Source organism: Physeter macrocephalus, chromosome 8 (assembly GCF_002837175.3).
Source record: "Physeter macrocephalus isolate SW-GA chromosome 8, ASM283717v5, whole genome shotgun sequence".
NCBI lineage: Eukaryota > Metazoa > Chordata > Mammalia > Artiodactyla > Physeteridae > Physeter > Physeter macrocephalus.
In genome coordinates, this window is record NC_041221.1 from 93,658,229 (window position 1) to 93,684,986 (window position 26,758).

General features: G+C 35.2%; 1 protein-coding gene across 2 annotated transcripts in view; it reads right to left on the reverse strand.

Annotated features, from left to right (window-relative positions):
- The window catches only part of KIAA0825 (KIAA0825 ortholog), a 467,916-nt gene that overhangs the window by 247,406 nt on the left and 193,752 nt on the right, over window positions 1–26,758 (reverse strand). For both annotated transcript variants that reach the window (XM_024123740.2, XM_055086663.1), the window contains 2 exons: window positions 21,310–21,489; window positions 6,618–6,842 (listed from right to left, as the gene is read on the reverse strand). In XM_024123740.2, coding sequence (XP_023979508.1) covers window positions 6,618–6,842; window positions 21,310–21,489 — 405 coding nt within the window. The remainder of the gene's footprint in view (window positions 1–6,617; window positions 6,843–21,309; window positions 21,490–26,758) is intronic.

Consider the following 26,758-nt stretch of genomic DNA (forward strand, 5'->3'; position numbering starts at 1 on the left):
TTATTTCTTCATTATCTGTCTCCATCCACTAGAATATAAGCTCCAGGAAGGCATTCCTGTAGCCCAAGCACTTAGGACCTCATCTATAACAGTTGTTCAGTAAGTATTTGTTGAATAAATGAGTCAACAAACTGGTTCATGTTTACCTCTTATTATTCTGCTTCTTTGTGTCCCACGCTAGTTCCACTTCTACTAACACCTCTTAAATGTATTTGCTAAGTCCTTGGCCTGTTGACTGAAGATTCTACTCTCCCTTACTTGGTGTTACTTCTCTGAAGGATTTACTGATCCTCCCTCTCTAGATCAGGGTTTCTCAACTTTGGCACTATTGACATTTGGGGCTGGAGAATTCTTTATTGTAAGGAGCCGACCTGTGCATTGTAGGATGTTTTAGTGGCATCTCTGTCCTACACTCACTAGATGCCAGTGGCATCCTCATCAGTTGCGACAAACAAAAATGTCTCTAAAGCATTGCCAAATGTCCCCATCTTCCTAGTTGAAAACCACTCTTCTAGATGATTCTAGAATCTTCAGTCTTGGCCTTTCTCCAGGGTAACAGTCCTACGACTTCGGCTCCCCGAAGGGCATTCCACTTCTCTGTCCTAGTCATCATTAACTCAAACCATAGCTAAAACCAAATTCATTGTTTTCCTCCCAAACTGCCTTGGCCCTCCTGACCCTCCCTCCCATCCTCTCTTCTTTCCTTCTTTTCTTCTGTCCTTCCTTCCTTTTCAATCTTGTAAACATTCCTGTTGATCCTTCATACCACACCTGCACTGATAAATCTTCCTACTCCCTCATCTGACACCCAATTTTGCCTCACTGTGACCATGGCTACTACCTATTCAAGTCCTCCCTCACAAGTGGTATCTGGACTATTGTAGGACTCTCATCTCCCTGCTCCAGACCATGCCCAGCTGTAAAGCCAGATTACCTAATTTCTCTGCTACAATTCTTTTAGCTGTTTCCCACTGTTACGAGATCAGTCTGCAGAGTTGCTGACAAAACACTCCACAGTCCACTCTCGGCCAGTTTCTATGAACCTTTATTTTATCCTCTTTGCTTTTAACCTTCTGAATATCTCATTATTCTCACATAGGATGCCCTTCCTTTTCATGGGTCACTCATAATCTTCAATTCTTGGTTCAAAGTCCTTGCCTCCTATGAATTTATTTGAACATATTACCCAAATGACTATGTTGGTAATTAGGTCCATAACGTGCCATGTTGTACTATCTTTTGTATTATCATCTATTACTATTTATGTTATATTCTTATTTTTTATTTTATTTTATTTTTTAACAGTTTTATTGGAGTATAATTGCTTTACAATGGTTTGTTAGTTTCTGCTTTATAACAAAGTGAATCAGCTATACATATACATATATCCCCATATCTCCTCCCTCTTGCGTCTCCCTCCCTCCCACCCTCCCTATCCCACCCCCCTAGGTGGTCACAAAACACCGAGCTGATCTCTCTGTACTACGTGGCTGCTTCCCACTAGCTACCTATTTTGCATTTGGTAGTATACATAAGCCCATGCCACTCTCTCACTTAGTCCCAGCTTACCCTTCCCCCTCCCCGTGTCCTCATATTCATGAGTTGTCTTTACAAGGAGACTAAAAGCTCCTCAAGAGCATGGAAGAAAATCTCCTCACTCCTTGAGTATCCCACAAAGCCAGACACAAGTGTTTTAATCCACTATGTACATAATTGAATTTGAACATTGGAACGGAGTGAGAAGTCTAAAGAGGATAGCTTTAAGTTCTTCAGAAAAACATTTTTTACTGTTTTTACTGAACAAAAATAATTTAACACTGTGAAAGACTTTTCAAGATATTTGTGACATTTAAAGAGGTCACTCTGCTCTAAAAAAGTACAAAGCTCTTGGAAAACATAGGTCTAGTCTAGTGACTCCTCAGAAATTCATGATAACTTAAGAATCATTTTCAAAATTAACTGGATCGGGGCTTCCCTGGTGGCGCAGTGGTTGAAAGTCCGCCTGCCCATGCAGGGGACACGGGTTCGTGCCCCGGTCCGGGAAGATCCCACATGCCGCGGAGCGGCTGGGCCCGTGAGCCATGGCCGCGGAGCGGCTGGGCCCGTGAGCCATGGCCGCTGAGCCTGCGCGTCAAAAAAAAAAATTAACTGGATTAGTCTTTATACATTTGTAAAAATTGGGTCCAAAATATATTTGAATGATCTCATAAGACTTTGTATTAAATAAAATAATAAATATGAAAGCACCTAGTTCAATACTTGGTAAAAAATAGTTCCTCAGTAAATGTTTCCTTTTTATTCAAATAAATATGTTTAGATGAGGCTTAAAATATAGATAAAGCAAATTAAAAAACCACTCTTCTCAGTGTTCTTAAAGTATCTTAAATGTTTTATTGTTTTTATGTGTTTGTGTCTCATATTCCCTAATCTGCTGTCAGGTATTTGACTTAGAAGATTATATCTTATATTCTGTTTATCCTAAAGAGGCCTTAACTGCACATAGTGAGTAAACATTTGACAATAATATAAGCAGATACCAGGTGAAGATTAGCAATTCTCTTCACAACTGTACTTCTACTGATATTTATAAAATCTGAGAATTGCAGGTACTCAAATCCCTACCTACTTTATTAAAGCTTAAGGCAAATTCCATTCAGAACCTTTAGGCTGATGACAAATCCATTCTACTAATCACAGGGTCTCTGAGTCTATGGTGATGTTAACAACACACCAGGGAAGGATCTTTTAAAAATGCCACACACTCATTTTTCTGTCTTTATTTAAATAAGTTGACTTCTAACTCACATATATATAATATATTGTAAGAGCCATCCCAATTTCAGAGCTGATAAAGTATGAAAAAATGTATGTCTCAGAATGAATGCAATGTGAGAGGTATATTTATGTATTTATCATTTCTTCTTTCCTATGCATGGACTACTAATTGTAATAATATATTTGGGTGATTATAAAACATGCAGAAAGGAAATTTACAATGAAATAGGTAAAGACAAATAATGTATTAAAATTAACTTTAAAAATGTTTTTTATTAGTGGTATAAAATGTCAATAATACATTATTGAGTGAGGATAATGTGATTTAATATGCTTTATTATTTTAAAAATCTGGGCTTTAACAGTTCATGATACACTGATTCAAATGTCAGGTTATAAATTTAGTTTGTTTCAATACTTGGTTTTAATGGATGTCATAGGTGAAAAAGCCATGACATGGACTATATACGTAGACCCACATGGAATTTGTGAAATCATGGCACTCATTTTTCAATCTCAACCACCAAATACGCAAAGGTGGTTGTTGAAATTTGAATAATAAATATTCATCATTATGTTAATCAGTTGTTCTTGCAAATAAATTGAAAAATATTTCATTTTCATATTTTTAAGAAGTGTTCAAAAATAACCAAAACTCTTATTTGGAATATTTGAACCATGTTAAAAAATTCTAAGTTCTTAAGTGTGCAGCTATGACATTTTTACGGGTGATACTGGTTTTTATAAAACAAATATTTCTGGTTTTTATAAAATAAAATATCTCAAGGACTTCTGATAACACTCTGTGTATTTCTGCCATCAGTTTCTTTCTCAACAATCCACATGTGAATGGTGCCTTGAATACATTTTCCTTGTGGTGTTACCTCTGTTTCCTCTCCAGAATCCATTGTTTTAGTTAAAACAATTATTCCAGAGTTTCCCCATAAAGTATTCGTTTTATTTTAAAAGTTATTTACTGGTAAGAAAATATATTTTCTGGTATATCTTTCCTTTAATTGCTGTCGAAGAAACAAAACACCAGTTGTGTATTTGCTCTTAGGGAGCGAATTCTTTGTGTATCTGCTTCGGGAGCAAATACCTAAGCTGAGTTATATCAGAAACATCTGAACTTCCATTCAGTTCTTTGGTAAATCTCTTACAATGTATAATTTATCGTACTATTTATTTCTTCAAATCTTCAGTGCTTTCTATGTATTTGCTGACAAAAAATAAAGAAATACATTTTAGTTTGTCACCATAGTGTTTTCAACGTTCCGTTATTTTCACTGTGTCAGGAAGGGCAATTTTTTCTTTAAGCTAGTGACTATTTGTCTTTTATTAAGTTAGAATCCTCAAAAAAAAAAAAGGCCTCTAAACACTTCATTATTTAGATGAATTGTGCAAAGTACTGAATTAAATATCAATTGACTTAAAACATTGCTGAAAATGATTACTGAGGTTTAGCTTCATGTTTTGGATGCTTAATCTTGAAATCTTTGGCTAATCAAGATGACTTCAAACTACCTCTAGCTAGATATCTCTAACTATCTCAAGGCACAATACTCATTTAGGAGGGATTCGTGTTTAACAACAATGTATGGGAAGCCATGTTTCAAATGGTTTTCCCACACATTTCCCATTTTTATCATTTTATTTTATTTTTGGCCAAATCTGATAAGACTGATGTTCTACCTTATAATATGGCTGAGAAACAGCTCACATTAGAAATATTCCTAAGTGTGAGCTTTTTAACTTTGTCATTGTTTGCTCTCCCTTGGATTCCCAGTAATAGTTTTAAACCGCAGTTGATTTGTTGATTTACAGGAATATGTTAAAGCCACTTGTGTATTTTGTGAGGATTAATTTTGTTAAAACTAAATTCTAAAATACAAAGGACAACCTTAATTGATTACTGAACACTGAAAGCTAATGAAGGAGTAAGGTTACCCTGTTCATGCCTTTCCCAACAATATTGTCCCCAACACACGACTGGCTCACTCACAGACCAAGGGAGAGTTCCAGTGACACCCCATACGAAGTTTCAGTAGTTTTGCTTTCTTTCTTCTCACACACCAGAGAATTGTCTTGTACAACTGCTGAGGTGTTTGCACCCATTTGTAAACATTTATACTAGTCTTCAAGCACCAAGAGGGGATATCTTATTTACAGTTTGTCCCTGGACCAACCCCAGTACCTGGTATGTAGTAGTAACTGACTTAATAGGTATCTATTGAATGAATAAGTGACTTAGTGTCTGACATGTACATATTATCTATCTTATACACTGTAGTGAAAATAAAGGTTGAGCACTGTCAGTTTAAAAGAGGATAGGAATGAAGAACAATGGAATTCTCCTATTGTCACATCCACCTGGAATGCACAAAATGCTTTATAAGGTCACTTTCGTCCACCACTTTCTTTTATATATTTATGTGATCTGGCACTCCTTCATGGCTGTCTAAGTGTTGTACTTCTACTCTTAGTGATAATTTTATGAAAAAATATTATTTAGTAAGGAAAACCACAAGAACTGGTATCTACAAAGTAAGCATTTTTTGGAACCAGAGGCTCTTTGAAACGTTATGGAAGAGCTCCAAAATGCTTGTAGGAAAAAAAAAAAATTGTTCATGAATAGACCAACTTGAAAGCTGCAAGCAAAACAGTGCTACTCATATGACATGATACATAAACTATAGATCATGCTTCCTGTATTGCTCAAAATCTATGAAATATCTCAAAGCTAGAAAGGAGAGGTGGCAACAACTCAGGTGAGGAAGAACTTAAGTAATGAAAATCTGACATTTTCCAATTTCAATTAAATGGCTTTACTAGATTCAAAGGCAGTTTAATAGGGCTTGGACAGAATTAAAGCATTACTATGAAAGGTCACTGATGGATAATTGATTTGAGTCTGTATATAAGGTTGCTGGATAACAGCCACATTATTTAGGATCTCCATGGAGAAGAATGAAAGAAAGGCTAGTTTCCTCAATTGACTTTAGCAGGTTCAGCTGGAATATTTTACTGTTGAAAGTTTCCTTACAGTGAGTGAAAAAAAATTCATCTTTAAAGATGAAAATAAAAGGGAAAAGTTTTATTTTAAAAATCCTAAAGAAGATTCATGAACACAAACAGATAGGATACATTCAAAGGAATCTTGTGAAATTCTTGAAAAGTAGAAACATCTAGGTAGGAAGAAACCATTTAAGAAGAAAGGACTTGATTAATAAAGTAAATGAATAATACAGGTAACTGATAATCCTTAAATACACTTGATAGATGCATTGCCCTGAAGAGGAACAATGCACTGAATCCAGAACCATAGATATTGGGGGAAAAATACTCTGTCAGAAAAATATGTGTAGCTACTAAATGGGGTGCTATTTTTGACCTAAAAGCTACATATGTAGGTGTATTAACAAGAGGAAAGAAAGTAATAATTGGTAGTTGTAGAGGAAAAACTTCAAAAAAAGAATAATTAAACTGAATATCAGAGCAATCTTCCTGAGAGGATGAATTTTAGATTACTCAATAGATTTAAGGGAAATTAGTCAAACTCATGTGACTAATCTGTGAATACTAACATGAACACAAAATATCACGAAAAATTTTGAACTGGTAGTTAAATAAAGAAGATAACCATTTGAGTCATTTTCATTTCTAGGTTTTTTTTTTTTTGATCATATGGCTCACAGTAACAAAAATTAGGAATCCAAAATATACATGGTGGAAAGGAGACTAATGCAGTTTACACATTTTATAATTTTTAGAATTTTACTTGTTCTCATAACCTAGAAAATGTGCTTCTTCAGGGATGTGTTCTTAAAGAAAAACAAATGTACCTTTGCTTGATTCTTTCCTTTTGGTTTCTTTTGGAGTATAATTCCATTCTTTTGGAATGCTCTCACGCAGACATTCAAGAACACTGTGCTTGTTTAGGTTTGTCTCACAGTTTCTCCAAGAGCTCAGCACAGATATTATCTGCTGCACAATGTCCTTGACGGCGTCAGTCAGTGCCAGTCTCAGGCATCGGATGACCTCTGCCTCAGACTCCATGCACGTTGAGACTTAAAAATCAGACAGCATATTACAGTTAGCAGAATCTGGAAATATTCTGTGCCCTGTTCAGTTGGGAATTCAGCTTCTCAATAATCTAGTTGAAAGCTGCTTTTAGCCTAGAAATCATGTAATTGATAAACAGTCCATAGACATTTGAAAAAAAAAGTTACTGCTTGGTAATAAAGGGAATGGTAGTTAAAATAACAGTGAATAACAGCATTTGCTGGTACTTTGGGGACTCTACTGGTGGATATATAAATTGTATGACCTTCTTAGATGACAACTTGACAATAATAGTAAAAGCTTTAACACTTTACTTACCTTTTAACACATTTATTCCTTCTCTGGAAATCTATCCTAAGAAATTAATTATGATGATATAAATAACATAAAGAAAAATTGGGAAATAATCCAAATGTCCAGTAACTGGGGATTTGTTTAATTAGCTTAGGTATATCCATCTTCACAGCAAAGCCATTTATTGATTAGTTAAAAAAAAAAAAAAGCAGGTTAACAATGAGATATCACCTCACACCAGTCAGAATGGCCATCATCAACAAATCTAGAAACAATAAATGCTGGAGAGGGTGTGGAGAAAAGGGACCCCTCCTGCACTGTTTGTGGGAATATAAATTGATACAGCCACTATGGAGAACAGTATGGAGGTTCCTTAAAAAACTAAAAATAGAACTACCACACGACCCAGCAATCCTACTACTGGGCATATACTGTGAGAAAACCATAATTCAAAAATACACAGGTACCCAATGTTCATTGCAGCACTACTTACAATAGCCAGGATATGGAAGTAACCTAAATGTCCATTAACAAATGAATGGATAAAGAAGATGTGGCATATATATACAATGGAATATTACTCAGCCATAAAAAGGAACAAAATTGAGTTATTTTTAATGAGGTGGATAGACCTAGAGTCTGTCATACAGAGTGAACTAAGTCAGAAAGAGAAAATAAAATACCATATGTTAACACACATATATGGAATCTAAAAAAAAAGGTACCGATGAACCTAGTGGCAGGGCAGGAATAAAGATGCACACATAGAGAATGGACTTGAGGACACAGGAGGGGGAAGGGGAAGCTGGGACAAAATAAGAGAGTAGCACTGACATATATACACTACCAAATGTAAAATGGATGGCTAGTGGGAATCTGTTGCATAGCACAGGGAGATCAGCTTGATGCTTTGTGACAACCTAGAGGGGTGGGATAGGGAGGGTGGGAGGGCAGCTCAAGAGGGAGGGGATATGGCAAAATATGTATATTTATAGCTGATTCACTTTGTTGTACAGCAGAAACTAACACAACATTGTAATGCAATTATACTCCAGTAAAGATATTAAAAAACAAAAAAAGTGGGATGAGTCTAAAGTAAAAACATTAAAATAAAAAGCTCACCCTTAAAAAAAAGAGCAGGTTAGAAAAGAGTATGAGATACTATTTTTATTAAAAAATACATATCTACATACATATATAAAAGAACTAAAAGATGTACTCTAAAAGGTTAATGGTGATTATCAATGACTAATGAGATTTCAGGTGATTGTCCTCTTCCTTTCCTTCTTCTTCTTTTACTTTTTCTCCCTCCCTCCCTCCTTTCTTTCTCCCTTTCTTCCTTCCCTTCTTTCTAATAATAAGTACTACCTGCAATGATTATGTATTACTTGTGTGATAAATACAATAAAAGTTTTTGTTTGTTTTTTAAAATGACTGGGAAGTCCAGGGACCATCACTTGAATCAATAGAGAAAAGCACTTATATGATTATTTTTGCCCTCAAATTTCAAGGTGATATTTCTCAAATGACAACCCATTGTTAAAACCACCATTGTGCTGAAACTAAGAGCTGGTTCTTTGAAAATATAAACGAAATTGACAAACCTTTAGCCAGACTCATCAAGAAAAAAGGAGAGAGGGTCCAAATCAATAAAATCAGAAATGAAAAAGAAGTTATGTCTGACACCACAGAAATACAAAAGATCGTAAGAGACTACAACTATACGCCAATAAAATGGACAACCTAGAAGAAATGGACAAATTACTAGATATGTACAATATCCCAAGACTGAACCAGGAAGAAACAGAAAATATGAACAGACCAATAATGTAATGATATTGTAATGATATTGAATCAGTAATTTTAAAAAACTCCCAACAAACAAAAGTCCAGGAACAGATGGCTTCACAGGTGAATTCTACCAAATATCTATCCTTCTCAAACTATTCCAAAAAATTATAGAGGAGGGAAAACTTCCAAACTCATTCTACAAGGCCAGCATCACCGTGATACCAAAACTAGACAAAGATATCACAAAAGAGAAAATTACAGGCCAATATCACTGATGGACATAGATGCAAAAACCCTGAAGAAAATGTCAGCAAACTGAATCCAACAATACATTAAAAGGATCATATACCATATCAAGTGAGATTTATCCCAGGGATGCAAGGATTTTTCAATATCTGCAAATCAATCAATGTGATACACCACATTAATAAATCAAAGAATAAAAACCATATGATCATCTTAAAAGATGCAGAAAAAGCTTTTGATAAAATTCAACATCCATTTATGATAAAAACTCTCCAGAAAGCAGGCATAGAGGGAACATACCTCAACATAATAAAAACCATGTATGACAAACCTACAGCTAACATCATACTCAACGATGAAAAGCTGAAAGCACTTTCTCTAAGATCAGGAACGAGACAAGGATGCCCAAAGAAGTACAGACTACTATGTATAAGATAAATAAGGTACAAGGATATATTGTACAACACAGGGAATATAGCCAATATTTTATAATAAACATAAATGGACTATAACCTTTAAAAACTGTGACTCACTATGTTGTACACCTGAACGTTGTATAATATTGTACATCAACTATACCTCAATTAAAAAAAAAAACACCATGGTGAAGAGGATCTTGGTGATATCAAATGTTGAGAGTTATACTTTTTAGCATGACATAATCATCAGTTAGGTAAACTTGTTGCTCTTTATGTGAATGGTGGACGGTGTAGCTGTCTGTCTTTTTAATGATGTTTCAAGACTTTAATTCATTGAAGGACATAAAGAAGCCTTCTTCCTGTATCAGTAATTAACATTCATTTGGGTTGAACTCTTTGGAGTCATGGATTAAATGCATCTCAGATATCTAAAAATTCTAGAAAGCCAGGAATTCCTCTATTTCCTTTTGTTAAAAGGGTATGTTTATTCCTTTTAAAATAAAATCAAGGAATTGAAAATGATAAAATAATAGACTTATCTCAAAGAATTATTTTAAAATTACATGAATTAATTTGTGTAAAGTAACTACCATATAGTAGGCACTATGTAAGTATTTGCTATTATTATTATTACCTAAGATAAGAGTTTTCTGGAAAAATTACAATTGTACAGTGTTGCAGTGCCCAGTGTTCTCTTGATGCAGGATTCTGAAACATCTTGAGCACTAGATACTACTAAAGGGAAGATTAATCAATATCCACAGATGCCTATGGTAGAGATACAAAAGAAGAAATGGAGAACAGAGAACAGAGAAAAGAAAGTGACAGGGTATTCTGGTTTCTGGCTCTGCATACAATGAGCTTGGATGTTTCTACTTTATTCTAACAGCAAGTAAAAAACTGAACAGATTAAAAAAAAAATCAACAACTCTTCCTGGATCTGTAAAGATACACCACATTAATAAATCAAAGAATAAAAACCATATGATCATCTTAAAAGATGCAGAAAAAGCTTTTGATAAAATTCAACATCCATTTATGATAAAAACTCTCCAGAAAGCAGGCATAGAGGGAACATACCTCAACATAATAAAAACCATGTATGACAAACCTACAGCTAACATCATACTCAACGATGAAAAGCTGAAAGCACTTTCTCTAAGATCAGGAACGAGACAAGGATGCCCAAAGAAGTACAGACTACTATGTATAAGATAAATAAGGTACAAGGATATATTGTACAACACAGGGAATATAGCCAATATTTTATAATAAACATAAATGGACTATAACCTTTAAAAACTGTGACTCACTATGTTGTACACCTGAACGTTGTATAATATTGTACATCAACTATACCTCAATTAAAAAAAAAAACACCATGGTGAAGAGGATCTTGGTGATATCAAATGTTGAGAGTTATACTTTTTAGCATGACATAATCATCAGTTAGGTAAACTTGTTGCTCTTTATGTGAATGGTGGACGGTGTAGCTGTCTGTCTTTTTAATGATGTTTCAAGACTTTAATTCATTGAAGGACATAAAGAAGCCTTCTTCCTGTATCAGTAATTAACATTCATTTGGGTTGAACTCTTTGGAGTCATGGATTAAATGCATCTCAGATATCTAAAAATTCTAGAAAGCCAGGAATTCCTCTATTTCCTTTTGTTAAAAGGGTATGTTTATTCCTTTTAAAATAAAATCAAGGAATTGAAAATGATAAAATAATAGACTTATCTCAAAGAATTATTTTAAAATTACATGAATTAATTTGTGTAAAGTAACTACCATATAGTAGGCACTATGTAAGTATTTGCTATTATTATTATTACCTAAGATAAGAGTTTTCTGGAAAAATTACAATTGTACAGTGTTGCAGTGCCCAGTGTTCTCTTGATGCAGGATTCTGAAACATCTTGAGCACTAGATACTACTAAAGGGAAGATTAATCAATATCCACAGATGCCTATGGTAGAGATACAAAAGAAGAAATGGAGAACAGAGAACAGAGAAAAGAAAGTGACAGGGTATTCTGGTTTCTGGCTCTGCATACAATGAGCTTGGATGTTTCTACTTTATTCTAACAGCAAGTAAAAAACTGAACAGATTAAAAAAAAAATCAACAACTCTTCCTGGATCTGTAAAAGAGGTGAGGACACAAGGCAAACCACAGTCCCCCAGACTGGAGAGACAGACAGGCAAATACAGCAAGGCACAGCTTACTGGAGTAGAGACTCACAAGCAGAAACTATCCTGGGAACCAGAACCAATGTAGGAAAATCTCAGCTGTAACAGATCAATTGCTGGAGGCTCAGTGTAGACAAGTCTGAGAGTTAAAACTCTAGGGAGATCCTCTCATGGGGGAGCTGTTACACTCTTGTGAGTTTTACCTCCAGGAACTTGACTAGGTTTCCACAGCAGATATCAGAGAAAAATCCTCTAGTGCTTCCAGCAAGAGGAGGGAAAAAGAAACATCTGGAAATATGCCAGCACACCGTTTTTCTTAAGGCCTGCCCTTAGGAGAAACTACTAAAAGAGAGCCTAACTCACCAGGCATATTCTCAGAGCCTAACTGTTCTAGGACAGGAGAAATACTCAGCTCCAGCCCACTCTAACCATACTCTGAGACCTAAGGAAGGGGTAAGAAGAAAACTGAAATGCTTGTTACGTACACCACAGAGGCATAGGCTCACTAAAAGACTGAGATCTAAACATAGACTTATAAAATGCTTCCCCTCCTTTACACCTCTCCACCACTTAGTAAAGGCCTATTTACAGCAGTTCTTTTTACTCAGAACATCATGTCCAGCTTTCCAGACAAAAATTATAAGACAAACTAAAAGTCAAAAAATACAATTTGAAAAGACAGAGCGAGCATCAGAAACAGACATGGCAAAGATGTTAGAATTATCAGACTGGGAGTTTAAAACAGCTGTGATTAATATGTAAAGGACTCTGATGAATAAAGTAGATAGCATGCAAGAACAAATGGGCAATGTAAGTAGAGAGATGGATACTGAGAAAGAAACAGAAAGAAACACTAGCAATCAAAAACACTGTAACAAATGAAGAATGCCTTTTCTGGGCTTATTAGTAGAAGGCGCATGGCTGAGGAAAGAATCTCTGAGCTTGAGGATGTCTCAGTAGAAACTTCTAAAACTGAAAAGCAAAGAGAACAAAGACTGAAGAAAAACAAATCCGACAACCAGAAGAGAATATCCAAGGAGTATGGGACAACTATAAAGGTGTAACGTACTTGTAAAGGGAATACAAGGAGAAGATAGAAGGGACAGAAGAAATAGTGAAACAATAATAACTGAGCATTTTCCCTAAATTAATGTCAAACACCGAACTACAGATCCAGGAAGTCCAGAGAACACCAAGCAGAATAAATGCTAAAAAACAAACAAAGAATGAACAACAACCAAAAATAACTATACCTAGGCATATCATTTTCAAATTACAGAAAATCAAAGATAAAGTCCTGAAAGAAGCCAGAACATAGAAACACCTTACCTATAGAGGAGGAAAGATAAGAATTACATTTAACTTCTTAGAAACCATACAAGCAAGAAGACAGTAGAGTGAAATATTTAAAGTGTTGAGAGAAAAAAAAAAAATCAACCTAGAATTCTGCACCCTGCAAGACTATCCTTCAAAAGTGAAAGAGAAATAATGACTTACTCAAGACAAACAAAAACTGAAGAAATTTGCTGCTGGTCAACATGACTTGCAAGAAATGTTAAAAGAAATTCTTTAGGTAGAAGGAAAACAATATAGGTCAGAAACTGAAATCTACATAAAGTAAGGAAGAACATTGAAGAGGAATAAGCGAAGGTAAAATATAACCTTTTATTTTTCTTATTCATAACTAATCTAACAGAAAACAGTCTGTTCAAAATAATAATACCAGCAATGTGTTTAATTATGTGTGCTTATGTATATAGCATTCTTATATATGCTTATGTATAGTGAAATGAATGACAGAAATGATACATGGATGGGAGGGAGAAATTAGGATTATTTTGTTAGTATAATGTACTCACACAATCTGTGAAATGGTATAGTGTTACTTGAAAGTGGACTTAGTTGCAAACTCTGTCTTTCTATATATACTGCAAACTCTAGGGCAACCATTAAAAAAGTTAAAAAAGAAGTATAACTGATATGCTACAAAAAGTGCAAAAATAGAATCATATAAAATGTTCAGTTAAAAGCAACAAAGGCAGAACAAAATAGTGAAAGATAAAAACAAGAACAAAGAACAAGGGCAACAAATAGAAAACAGTAACAAATATGGTAGATATTAATCCAACTATATAAATAATCACTTTGAACATCAATTAAAAGACAGAGATTGATCAGTGGGGACCAAAAACCAAGACCCAACTATATGTTGTCTATAAGAAGTCAACTTTAGATATGAAGACACATATAGATTAAAAGCAAATAGATGGATAAAAATATACCGTGCTAACACTAACCAAAAGAAAGCAGGAATAGTTACATTAATTTCAGGCAAAGCATACTTCAAAATAAGGAAAGTTCTATTAGAAATAAGGGAGGACATTACATAATGATAAAGGTGTCAGTTCTCCAAGAAGTCATACCAATCCTTAATGTGTATGCACCTGACAACACAGTGTCAAACTATGTGAGGCAAAAACTGATAGAATTACAAGGAAAACTAGATGAATGTGCTATCATTGTTGGAGACTTTAGCACCCTCTATCAGAAATGGACAGGGGCTTCCCTGGTGGTGCAGTGGTTGGGAGTCCGCCTGCCGATGCAGGGGACACGGGTTCGTGCCCCGGTCTAGGAAGATCCCACATGCCGCGGAGCGGCTGGGCCCGTGAGCCATGGACACTGAGCCTGTGCATCCGGAGCCTGTGCTCCGCAACGGGAGAGGCCACAACAGTGAGAGGCCCGCGTACCACAAAAAAAAAAAAGAAATGGACATATCCAGAAAGTAGAAAATCATTATGGACATAACTGAACTCAATACCACCATCAATCAGCTGGGTATAATTGACATCTATGGACTACATCCAACAACAGCAGAATACACAGTCTTCTCAAGCTTGTATAGAACATTCACTAACATAGACCACATTCTGGGCCATAAAACATACCTTTACAAATTTTTTAAAAATATAGAGTATACCATGTTTGCTCTCAGACCACAATGGAATTACACTAGAAATCAATAACAAAAAGGTAACTGGAAAATTCTGAAACAGGTGGATATTGAACAACATACTTTTAGATAACACATGGGTAAAAGTAGAAATCTCAAGAGAAACTGTAAAATACTTTGAACCAAATGAAGATAAAAACACAACGTAAAATTTGTCAGATGTAGTGAAAATGCTTAGAGGGAAATTTAGAGCACAGAATGCATATACTAGAAAAGAAGAAAGATCTAAAATCAAGAGTCAGAGTTTTCACCTTAGGAAATTAGAAAAAGAAGAGCAAATTAAACCCAAGCTAAGCAGAAGAAAAGAAATAATAAGAATTAGTGTAGAAATCATGAACCAGAAAAGAGGAAATCAATAGAGAAAATCAAAACTAAAAGCTGGTTCTTTGAAAAGATCAATAAAATCAATAAGCCTCTAGTCAGGCTACCTAAGAAAAAAAGAGAGAGCATGCAAACTATTAATATCAGAAATAAAAGAAGGAACATCACTACAGATCCCATGGACATTAAAAGGATAGTAAAGGCATACTATGAACTACTCTATGCTCCCAAAATTTGATAATCTAAATGAAATGAACTAATTCCCTGAAAGATACAATCTGCCAAAATTCACACAAAAAAAGAAATATACAATCTGAATAGGCCTATATCCAGAAAAGAAATATAATCAATAATTAATAATCTTCCAAAACAGAAAGCACCAGGCCCAGATGGGTTCACTGGTGAAATTCTACCAAACATTTAAAAAAAGAAATTATACCAATTCCTTTCAATCTCTTTCAGAACACAGAAACAGAGGGACTACTTCCTAACTCATTTTGAAGCCAGCATTACCTGAATACCAATGAGACAAAGACATTACCAAAAAAGAAAGCTACAGCTCAATATATCTCATGAACATAGATACAAAAATCCTAAACAAAATATTAGCAAATTGAACTTAACGATGCATAAAAAGAATTATACACCATGACCAAGTGGGATTTATCCAAGATATGCAAGGCCATTTCAACATTAGAAAATCTGTAAGTACACAACTGTTAGTGAAAACAAAATCTGTAAAGGACAAAAACAAAATCTAGACACTTAACAATGTAACATTCATAACATCTGGCATTTTTTCCATAACATAAAAAAACAAAAAGAAAAAGAAAAAAGCTGTGATCCATAATCAGGAGAAAAATCACCCAATAGAAATACATTCAAAAATGATAGAAATGATGGAGTGAGCAAACAAGGGTTTAAATTAAAACAGACTTCATACATATGTGCAAGGATTTTAAAATGAGGAGAGATATACAAAATATAAAAAGGAACTAAATGGAATTGCTAGAAATTAAAAATATCTGGAATAAAAAAATTCACTGGGTAATCTTAATAGCAGTTATACACTGCAGAAGAAAAGATCCTTGAATTTGAAGGTACAATATAAAGTGTCCAAACCAAACCACAGAGAGAAAGAAGGCAAAAAAAAAAAAACCAAACAAGAACAAGAGCAAAATCAAAGAACACAGCTTCAGTGATATGTGGGATAATACCAAGAGGTCTAATAATAAGAATCCCAGAAAAAAGTGGTGGTAGGGGGGACAAAAGATAAACTATCCCAAGAGAGAATGGCTGAAAAATTTACAGATATGATAAAAACTAAACATCATCAGATATAAAAGCTCAACAAACCCCAAGAAGAATAAATACAAAGGAAACAAAAACAAAGCACATCATAATAAAATTGCTGCAAAGTAGTGATAAAGAGAAAAATCTTAAAATGAACAACAAAAAGAAGACACATTATATAAAAGGAAACATACACTTTAAAACCTATACTGATTTGTCATCAGAAACAATGCAAGCCACAAAATAGAATAATGTCTTCAAAGTGCTGAGTGAAAAAGGAAAACGAAAGACGACAAAAAAAAATCTCTGAACCCAAAAGTCTATGTCTGATGAAAAATATTTCAGATATGAAGACAAAGCCCTTTTTTCATGCAAATAAAATAAATAAAATAAAATAAATTGATGGCAGAAAATTTGTAGTACATGAAATATTAAAGGAAGTATTGATACTTCAGGTAGAAAGAAAATGATATCTGTCAGAAACCTAGATCTATACAAGTAAAAGAAGAGTACCAGAAATGGCAGATAGATGGACAAATATGAAAGACTTTCTTCTCATTTTTAGCTTCTTTAAACTGTACTGACTAAAACAAACAAAAAAACCAATAGATTGTGGGGTTTATAACATTAGTAGAAATTACACGACAACACTAGCATAAAGAACAGGAGACAGTAAATAGAAATATACTTGTATAAGGTTCTTAGATTAGATGTAAAAGTAGTATAATAGTAAAAAAGTAAACTGTGATGAGTTAAAGATACTCATCACAAGATGTAAACCCTGGAACAACTACTAAAATAAATAGTTATATCTAATAAGCCATTAGCAAAGATAAAATGTAATATTGAAAAATACTCAGTTAATCCAAAGAAGACCAAAATAAAGGTTAAAAGGAATAAAGGTGGGACAAGCAGAAAGCAAAAAATAATATAGTCATGTAGTTCCAAGTGTTAGAATAGAGTATCCACAATTAGATATGCATTTGATCAATTGTTCATTTGATTTCTGACAAAAACACTGAAGTAATTCAACTGGGAAAGAACAGTGATTTCTAAAAAGGATGCTGGGAAAGATTGCATGTTTGCATGAAAAAGTATGAATTTCAACACTTACACCACACAAAAAAGCAACAACTTGAAATTAATCATAGAATTAAATATTAAAAACTAGAACTAAAAAATTCCCAGAAGAAAACACAGGAGAAATCTTGGCACTCTTTAGATAAGCAAATAGTTCTTAGGACACAAAAAAGCACTACTATAAAGAAAACTGTGAAGTTGGACTCATCAAAATTGCAAGCTTCTCCCTATCAAAAGACCTTGTTAAGGGAATGAAAAAGTAAGCAAGAGACTGCGGAGAAAAAATTTTTAATACATTATCTTGACAAATAATTTGTATCAAGAATATATAAAGGACTCTTTACAACTCAGTAAGACAAATAATCCAATTAATAAATGAAGAAAAGTTCTGAACAGATATTTTACAAAAGAATTTTTTTCAAATGACTGTTAAGAACATGAAGAGGTGTTTGATGTCATTAATCACCAAGGAATTGTAAATTAAAGTCACAGTGAGATAATAGCACATACTCCTAAGAATGAATAAAAGCAAAAAGACAATTACAAGTGTTGGTGAAGTATAGAGCAACCCAAACTCTCTTACCTTACTGGTGGGAACGTAAAAAGACAGGATTACTTTGAAAAACAGTTTAGTAGTTTCTTATAAATTTTAACTCACAGTATGTGTTAAAGACATTTATTTCTTTTAAAAGAAAAAGGGAGTTAAGGAATAGTGTGACTGAAGTACAGTCAAAGTAACTTACGCTTTGATATTTTCATTTGCCCAACTAAAGATTGCTGACCTACTTTGAGAGTACAGGCCTGAAATGATTGCTACCAAATCTATTACTTATAGTGTATTGGCCTTTGAAATGCCCACGTGAGGTCCCCAACTTAATTGTTTTTTGTATTTCTATCTTTTGTAATCTTTTTTTAAATGGATATTTCCACTCTTGTTTCCCCCCTAGCTTATGTTCATTCTAAGGAGTTATGTGTTGGATTTCTAATTATTAAATCAAATTATGTGTTTCATTACGGAATTCAAATGTTCACAAAGCAAATGTTTCAAAAAGTTTAGTCTAATAGAAAAAAATAAAGAGAAATAACATGGCCTGTGATCAGAAATTCTGTTTTTTTTGTTCTGAATCTGCAATTTAATCAGTGGACCCTGGTTTACTTAGCAATAAGATGAGGATACTGCCTACTTCACCCTCACCTTTATACCCTAAAATCATAAGACTGTGATATATTATGGATAAACTATACAGAAACCATAGACAGTGTTTCAGGAGGAAGAAAGTACACCAGTTTCTAAATAATGTACTCCAGTCGACCTGGGTAATTATATTTACTGACACACAGATCTGTTAGTGGTAAAATGCAAATATTGTGGGATTATGATGTGTCTCAGCTGTATTTCCTTTAAACCTGTCATATTTTCAAGCCAAACAGAAACCACCATAAAGGGCTTAATTTTGTTATGAATTAGTATATTTTATTATCTTAATAGCATTTTTAAGATACCTGTGATTGGTAACAGAAGAAAAGGAAAACTTTTGCAAAGACTTAAATAGGAGAGAAAACACAAAGGCACTGCTCCTCACAACCACTGCAAGGTCTTTGGTTCCAGAGAATATATAATGTTTTTTTTTTTTTGTTGTTTTTTTTTTTTTTTTTGCGGTACGCGGGCCTCTCACTGCCGTGGCCTCTCCCGTTGTGGAGCACAGGCTCCAGACACGCAGGCCCAGCGGCCATGGCTCACGGGACCAGCCGCTCCGCGGCATGTGGGATCTTCCTGGACCGGGGCACAAACCCGCGTTCCCTGCATCGGCAGGCAGACTCCCAACCACTGCGCCACCAGGGAAGCCCCAGAGAATATATAATGTTGATGGAGAAACAACTTGTACAAAGGCCAGGGATGTTTCACCAGTTTGAAGTTCTGCCCCTTTGAGCCCCTCAACAAAATTCGGGCTCTATGAATCTGTGTACTACTTGTTCCTGTTCCAAGAGACTTGTCTGACCATGGGGAGGTTGGTTTGCTCAATGTGTAGATGGGAGAGAAGACTAATTAGAAGCAAGTAGCAGTTTTGCTTTCTCAGGCCACCACCTGAAACCCATTGATCTCTTCTAAGTCATTTTCAGTACAGTTTTGTGCTGAGTGACAGATGGTTCAAGAACTTAAGAACTGAAAGATAAATAATGGTTGAATCATGTGGGTCACCAATTCTTTATAACCTTGTGAGAGAATTCGGCTCTTACCCTGACCAGAAACAACTAAAACCAACAGGGGGTGGAGGGGGCTTTCAAGGTTCTTTTTCTTTCAGTTCAATAAAGTCTACATCAGAAATAATGCAGTCTTTTAAACTTAGAAGACTGACCATTTTGGGGGTTAAAAGGAAACAGTGAGAGAATACATGAAAACTAGAAAATAAGACTTTAAAAGGAGATAATTATTACAGAGTCTTTAAGTGATAGATTCAGGGTTTTGAAATCATTACATAAAGTTATCTATTGCTACTTTGTAGGGATAATGACCAAGAGAAGATGTAACATAATGACTTAAAAATAGTTTAAAAGGTATTCATGTCTGGAGGATAGTTAAAAAGTACAGGAAGAAGGAAACCATGATATGAGCCAGTTAGATTTTTTGTATGGATTCTAGTAAATATTTTAAGGAAAGGTTGGTCGGTTCCAAAAAGTGTATAAGAAAGCATATAGGTTGAAAGCCAAATGTAAATGATTTAAATAGTTAATGGACTAACAGGATAACCACTAAGTCCTCATCCTTCATTTTCCAAAGACATTAAGTATAGAGATTTAAAGGCAGAATATTAAGGATAAAACAATGTGAGAGGGCTTCCCCGGTGGCGCAGTGGTTGAGAATCCGCCTGCCAATGCAGGGGACACGGGTTCGATCCCTGGTCCGGAAGATCCCACATGCTGCGGAGCAACTAAGCTCGTGTGCCACAACTACTAAGCCTGTGCTCTAGAGCCCGTGAGCCACAACTACTGAGCCCGTGTGCCGCAACTATTGAAGCCGGTGCGCCTAGAGCCCGTGCTCCACAATGAGAGAAGCCACTGCAATGAGAAGCCTGCACACCGCAACGGAGAATAGCCCCCGCTCACCGCAACTAGAGAAAGCCCGCACGCAGCAACGAAGACCCAACACAGCCAAAAATTAATAAATAAATTAAATAAATTTTTTTAAAAATTAAAAAAAAAATGTGAGAATGTTTACACCTGGTCCTGAAGGTGGGGTAACCCATGAACACTTCCTATTCAGATATGCAACCTGTTCTGTCTTTAATATCCACTCCAGCTGCGGGCAAAAGAACAATACGGCTGGGGAAAACACATACCGTCCCCAGAAGAATGATAGGACATAATTGCCTTGTAGAGAGATGCACTATGATCATAATAATAAACGCCTTTTACATTTGAAGAAAATTGGCCAGCAGTTTTGTCCATCAGTTTGTTTAATAAAAGCACCCAAGAATCACAAAGTATTTTCACATCTTACTAATTTCTTATATGCTCAATAGCAAAACATAATCTGTGGTAAATATTAAATTTTTATGACAGAACATTACCTAATAATAAAAAAAAAATCTGCATTACATAATTTTCCCCCTCAACTTTCCCCTCACCCTTGTCCCAAGTATGTTAAATTTTGACAGGAACCAATGGTTAATGATTCCCAAAAGAAGACTTTATACTGAAAAAATGTAAGATAATCCTTTACAAATAACAGATTCAGCAAAACTGACATCAATAAAATTTTTAAAACATCTTTAAAGATATATTTAAGTATCTATAAAACACTTCTTTTACAAATAGAAAATTTCTCATACCTGGAATGTTATATAAAAAGTCCCATAAATGTTCTTCTTCCATGTAGCTCACAAAAACATTTCCAAATGTTTGTGGAGAAAAATTGCAGTGGTACAATACTTTAAAGATAGCTTCTATCAAGCTGGATCCTTGGTTCAGATTACTTTCTGTATCAGAACCTTGTTCTTGAAAGGTGCATTCTTAAAAGGAATAAAAATGGTTTAGTAAGGTAGGTATCAATGAATATGATTACATTCTCATCACTTACTCTAGCATAATATTGTAAAAATGTATTTGATTAATATTTACATAATAAGAGAAATGCCACAGTCTTTCAGGTCAATGGTCCATCAAACTCAATATAATTTCTGAGATAATCCTGGATATTTGTGGGGGGAAAAGTTGTGAGAAGGACCACATGACATCACTTCCAAGGGCAGTGCTAGTTTCCCTTTATGTCAGAATTCTTTTTCCTCTTAAAGAAACTTTTTTGATTTCTTTTCTCATTTAAAAGTAACATGCATTCATTCTAGAAACTGTAAAAAATTCAGACTAAGAAACTAAGAAAACTAAACTTGTACCAAATCCTACCAACCAGTGATAGTTACTATATTTGGTGCAGTATTTCATTCATATTCTATACAAATATACACAAATATATATACTTGTATGTATATATGTATGTATATGTAAGTATATGTATGTATAATTTGAATACCAAATAGAATTATTCTATATGTGCTCTCTTGTTATTGAAAATCTACTTAAAACTAGATGAATCTTTGTATCTCTCTTTGGGATTTGTGTTCTGAACATTATTATACCCTTTATTCAGAACATAAATTTCATAGGAAATTCACATTTATAGTGTTCTTAGTATTATGCTATCATTCTACAAATAAATTTATGTGTTTCTCAAACCCATAGATCCTGCCATTTCAGAATGAAGAGGTTTATCAGCTGGTTTCTCAATAAAACCAAATAGGAATTCTCACAAAGATAGAGCCATTTTAATCGCTCTTTTCTGTCCTCCTCTGGCTCCATTATGACTTCTTCAAAGATCAGTTCCTATACTGTTGCATCTACAGGTAGGACTGAAAAGGTGAAATAATTTCTATTTTGTCTAGATAATTAGCATGATATGTTCAGTATCATAATATGTAAAAATATTTATTGAATTAAAGATAATGACTCTCATAAAGTTTTTTATATTTTAAATATATTGAAAAAATATAACATAGATCATTTTGGAATGAGTACATTTCCTTTTCTTGCTCATTTGGAAGCTCATCACTTCTATGGTTCTTCTTGATAATTTTATTTCTGTGATTTGATTTTCATGATCTAAAGAGCCTTCCTCAGGATTTTTGCTGGAACTATTGGTAAAGTGATGCTCTCTTTGTACTGGGGTTGCTAAGCTGGTAGACAGTAGGCTGGAAGCTACCGATCCATTCTGGGGAGAACTCCATTGAGAAGGAAGTCGATAAAGTAAGTAGAACCAAGAGATGGAGAGAACAGTCCTGATGGGATGACACTGTGTGAGAACCTGGATCCAGTAATGCCTGTATACTTATGTTAGCTGAGATGATAAATTTCCCTTTTTGGTTAAACCAGGTTAATTTGGGTTTCTGTCACTTGCAATCTAAAGGGTCCTAAGTTTTCATCAAGCACAAAAGGTTAAATGACAAAGAGTCCTAGTCCAGGCATTCATAATTTCATCTTTTTTATCCAAATAGTCTCCTCAGTCCTCTCTGCGTTTCCCTCCCTCTAATTCAGCTTACATTCAACTATCAGTTATCCTTCATGTCGTCACCCCATGTTTAAACCTTTCCCTGCTCCTACACTTTGTTAGAAACTCCTGAACCTGAAAATCAAGAGTTTCCACAATCTTTTCCCAAATTATGTTTCAATCCCCAGTCATCTGCTCCTCCCAAACCAGTGTACTTGCTTTCCTTGCACATGTTGCCTCCCATCGCCTTTTGTTTGTCTCAACTACTTCACTAGTCTAGAATGTTCTGCTCCAATAAAATTCCCAAGATTTAATCAGTCAATTACTATGTCAGCAGCCATATTAGATGCTAAGGCCTACACCTTCCAGGGATTCACTGCCGGTGTGTGTGTGTGTGTGTGTGTGTGTGTGTGTGTGTGTGTGTGTGTGTGTGTGTGGTGGGGTGGGAATGATAGATATGTAAACAATCATTACAGCAATGTAAAGATTAGTAGGGTTACAGTACATCCTGGTTTGCCTCAGGCAGTCCTGGTTTATGTCTGTTGTTCTGGTGTAATTAGTAGCAGCATCCTCTTTCACTCTTAAACTGTGTCCCAGTTTAAATGATGAATTATTCGATCACCTTAAGTCTAAGTGCCTTAAGTATAAGGTACTATGAAAATATAGAGGATGATGTTTTAAATTTTGGGAGAGGAACGCAGAGAAGTCACAAAGAGGATCATGTCTCAGCGAAGGCTTTAAGGAGGAGTAGAAATTTACTGGCACGAAAAGGTTGAGGTGGGAAAGGTGCTTTCCAGGAAGACAGAAGAGTTGGTACAACGGTGAGAAGACAGGTTGCTGCTGGTAGGGTGGCACGGCTGAAGTGTGAATGGTATGAGGGAGGGAGAGATAAAGCTAGACAGTCAACACAGCCTGAATAATCTAAGGCCCCATGAATCATGCACTGACAATACAGATGGAGAAAAGGGGATGATATGAGGAATATTATAATAAAAATAATGATTTTTATTAGTATTAACATTGTTGTTATTACCATATAAATGTGTCAAAATACTTCAATGTATATTTTTTATTTCTATTTTCCCTTGCCTCGAAAAAAGTAGTCTGTTTACTTGCCTTAGGGATTTTTGCTATTTGAAAAGCAACAAATAGACTGAAGTCAGTTGCCCACCCAGACTTTAAAAAAAAAAAAAAAAGAAAAAGAAAAAAAGCTAAATCCATTGAATAGTTCTTAGTTTGAACTAAATGAAATAGCCATTTTTTAAGGCCAAAAAATATTGGTACTATATATTGGTACCAATATTGGTACTATGATACCAAAGTGTAATCATATGTGTCTGGCAGGTGGACAGAGGCGAGGGTCATGTGGGCTCAGAGAGAGGAGACCTCTGGGACTGGAGAGAGACATCTGTGGGTTGCAAGGGCTTTGCTGGAAGGCAGAGCTCAGGGAGGCTTGTCTGGGTGAGGCACAGAGGGAAGCTGGATCCTTGACACAGGTTCTCAGTCTCAAAGGTTACAAGCCACGCCTGGCTGCTGTGCTTGGCAGGAGCGTTTGGACAAGGATAAGGGTATTTCTACAGTAACTAGGGTGACTAGATAACTGATGATCAGAACAGTCTCACAGGGACTTCTGCACGACCCAGGCGTAAGGGTGGGAGCTCTAGGAATAGCTACAGTTAAATGTCCTACCAGCCAGGCAGGAGGCGCTCAGAATCCTCTTAAAATTGATTTGAAGACAGGAAGCGACTTAGATATTCCTTGTATATCTGAGTTTGTGAATTGAGATTTATACAACTCCGTAAAAACAAAGTTACTACCCACAGATTACACTATGCTGAACATCACATGAGCTGCATTAAGTGTAATTTCATCTTCCTAACACTTTACAGAATGGGTGCCAGTTATCCCAGTTTTACAGATGAATAAGTGAAATTGAGAAAAATTAAGTAACTTGCCCCTAGATCACAGAGGCAGTAAGAATTTGCCTGTGCTGTTTGCATTAAACTATAATCTCAAATTTCTCAAAGGCTGCTTTGACATTTTATTGTTAATAACCTCTGAATGCAGAGTACTCAGTCTAAACCAGGTATTTGGTAAGTGGTAATTTATTGTCTTCATACAAAATACCTCAATTTCATGTAGCTTTCTACAATTTCACATATATGACCTCATTACCTCTCTAGTACTGTTTCCTTAGTGGACTTTCTATGAACGTGTATCTTGTCTTTAGGTATCTTCCCACAGCATCTGGAACACTGCTACATGCTTAACTAATGTTTGAATACTAAAGAAGGAAAGAAGGAAGGAAGGGAGGAAGGGAGAAAGAAATAAATCTCTTGAGTAGTTTTGTTGGGTTTTGGTCCATCTAGTAATTGGTTTTTTGGAATGACATTTACCTCCTAGTCATAATATTCAAATGTCATTTTCCCCCCGCAAACCTCATCCTCCTCATATCCACTGCTTCCTTTCTTTTCACCTACTCCTTGAAAACTCTCTTCTCTCTTGACTTCCTTATAGCCATGCTTTCTTGGTTTCAGGGTGCCTTGTGGGCTGTCTTTTCTATAGCTCTCTCGCTTCTATCATCTAGAACTGGGGTTGGCAAATGAAGAAACTAAATCTTAAAGAGGCTTACCCTTAATGAATAAAGGAGAAAAAAAGCATTTTATGAATAATCGAGAAAATAGCTACATTCAATAAAGATTAATAACTGAGCAATTGATTCTAGTTCCTTGAAAACAGATCATCAGTACATGGCATACACAGGCAATTCTGTATGTTGAAAAATTATTTTGTGTTATTTACATATTAGTAAACATAGATAGGCAAACCTCTTTGAAACAGTTCTGGCTGTACGGACCTATATCTACTAGGATTCTTCCTCATGCTTTTTAGAAGGCAAGATTTTCTGAAGTGTGTTTCGTGGGATGTTAATGGGTAGCACATATGTCCTGGAAGTGCTGGCTCCAACAATAGTAAACACTTTTGTTTTCTGCAGGATTTTTCACAGCCTTTAATTATTCATGAGCTCTGTGACTCTCTACGAAGGTATTTTAGTATACACGTAGTGTTTCTAAGTATTTTTGACCATGAAACCCTTTTCTAGTATTCTGTCTAGCAAGACTACTATTCATTAAAACTGAATCTAGGAATCATGTTTGCAAAGAGTCTCTTACATTACCTTTAAGCCCTTTAGGTTTGCAAATCAAAGTGAGCAGTACAAATGGAAAAGGAACAAGGTAGAAGCACAAAGGGCTATTCTGCATAAGAAGATTGTCAAATGGAAAAGAAATTACTAACCAGGTCACCAAAGTTGGATTTAATTTTAATTCAAAAGCATCATTTGTGGAGCAAGAGGAATTTTGCTTTAGCAGTAGGCACTGGCAAGACTAACAAAGCACAGCCAGAATGGGTCTTTAAAACTTTGACTCTTACCCCACAGATTTATATCAAGTTCTAAATGATTAAGAAACATAATGTGATTATATGGCTGGAAGGCACCTCACAGGGAAGTCAGTAAATATTTGGTCAATAAATGAATAAATCTTTGCTGAGTGAATAAATAAAACGTCTTCCAGCATCTGTGACAATGGTGACCTAGCTTGCTTTTGAATACTTTCAGGGGTGGGATATCCACTACCATTCAAGGCAGCCGTCCCTCTGCTGGATAGCTCAAGTTACCAAACTGTTTTGCATTTTAAAAATAGAGAGAGAGCACTAATCTGAAAGGACTACAGAAATCT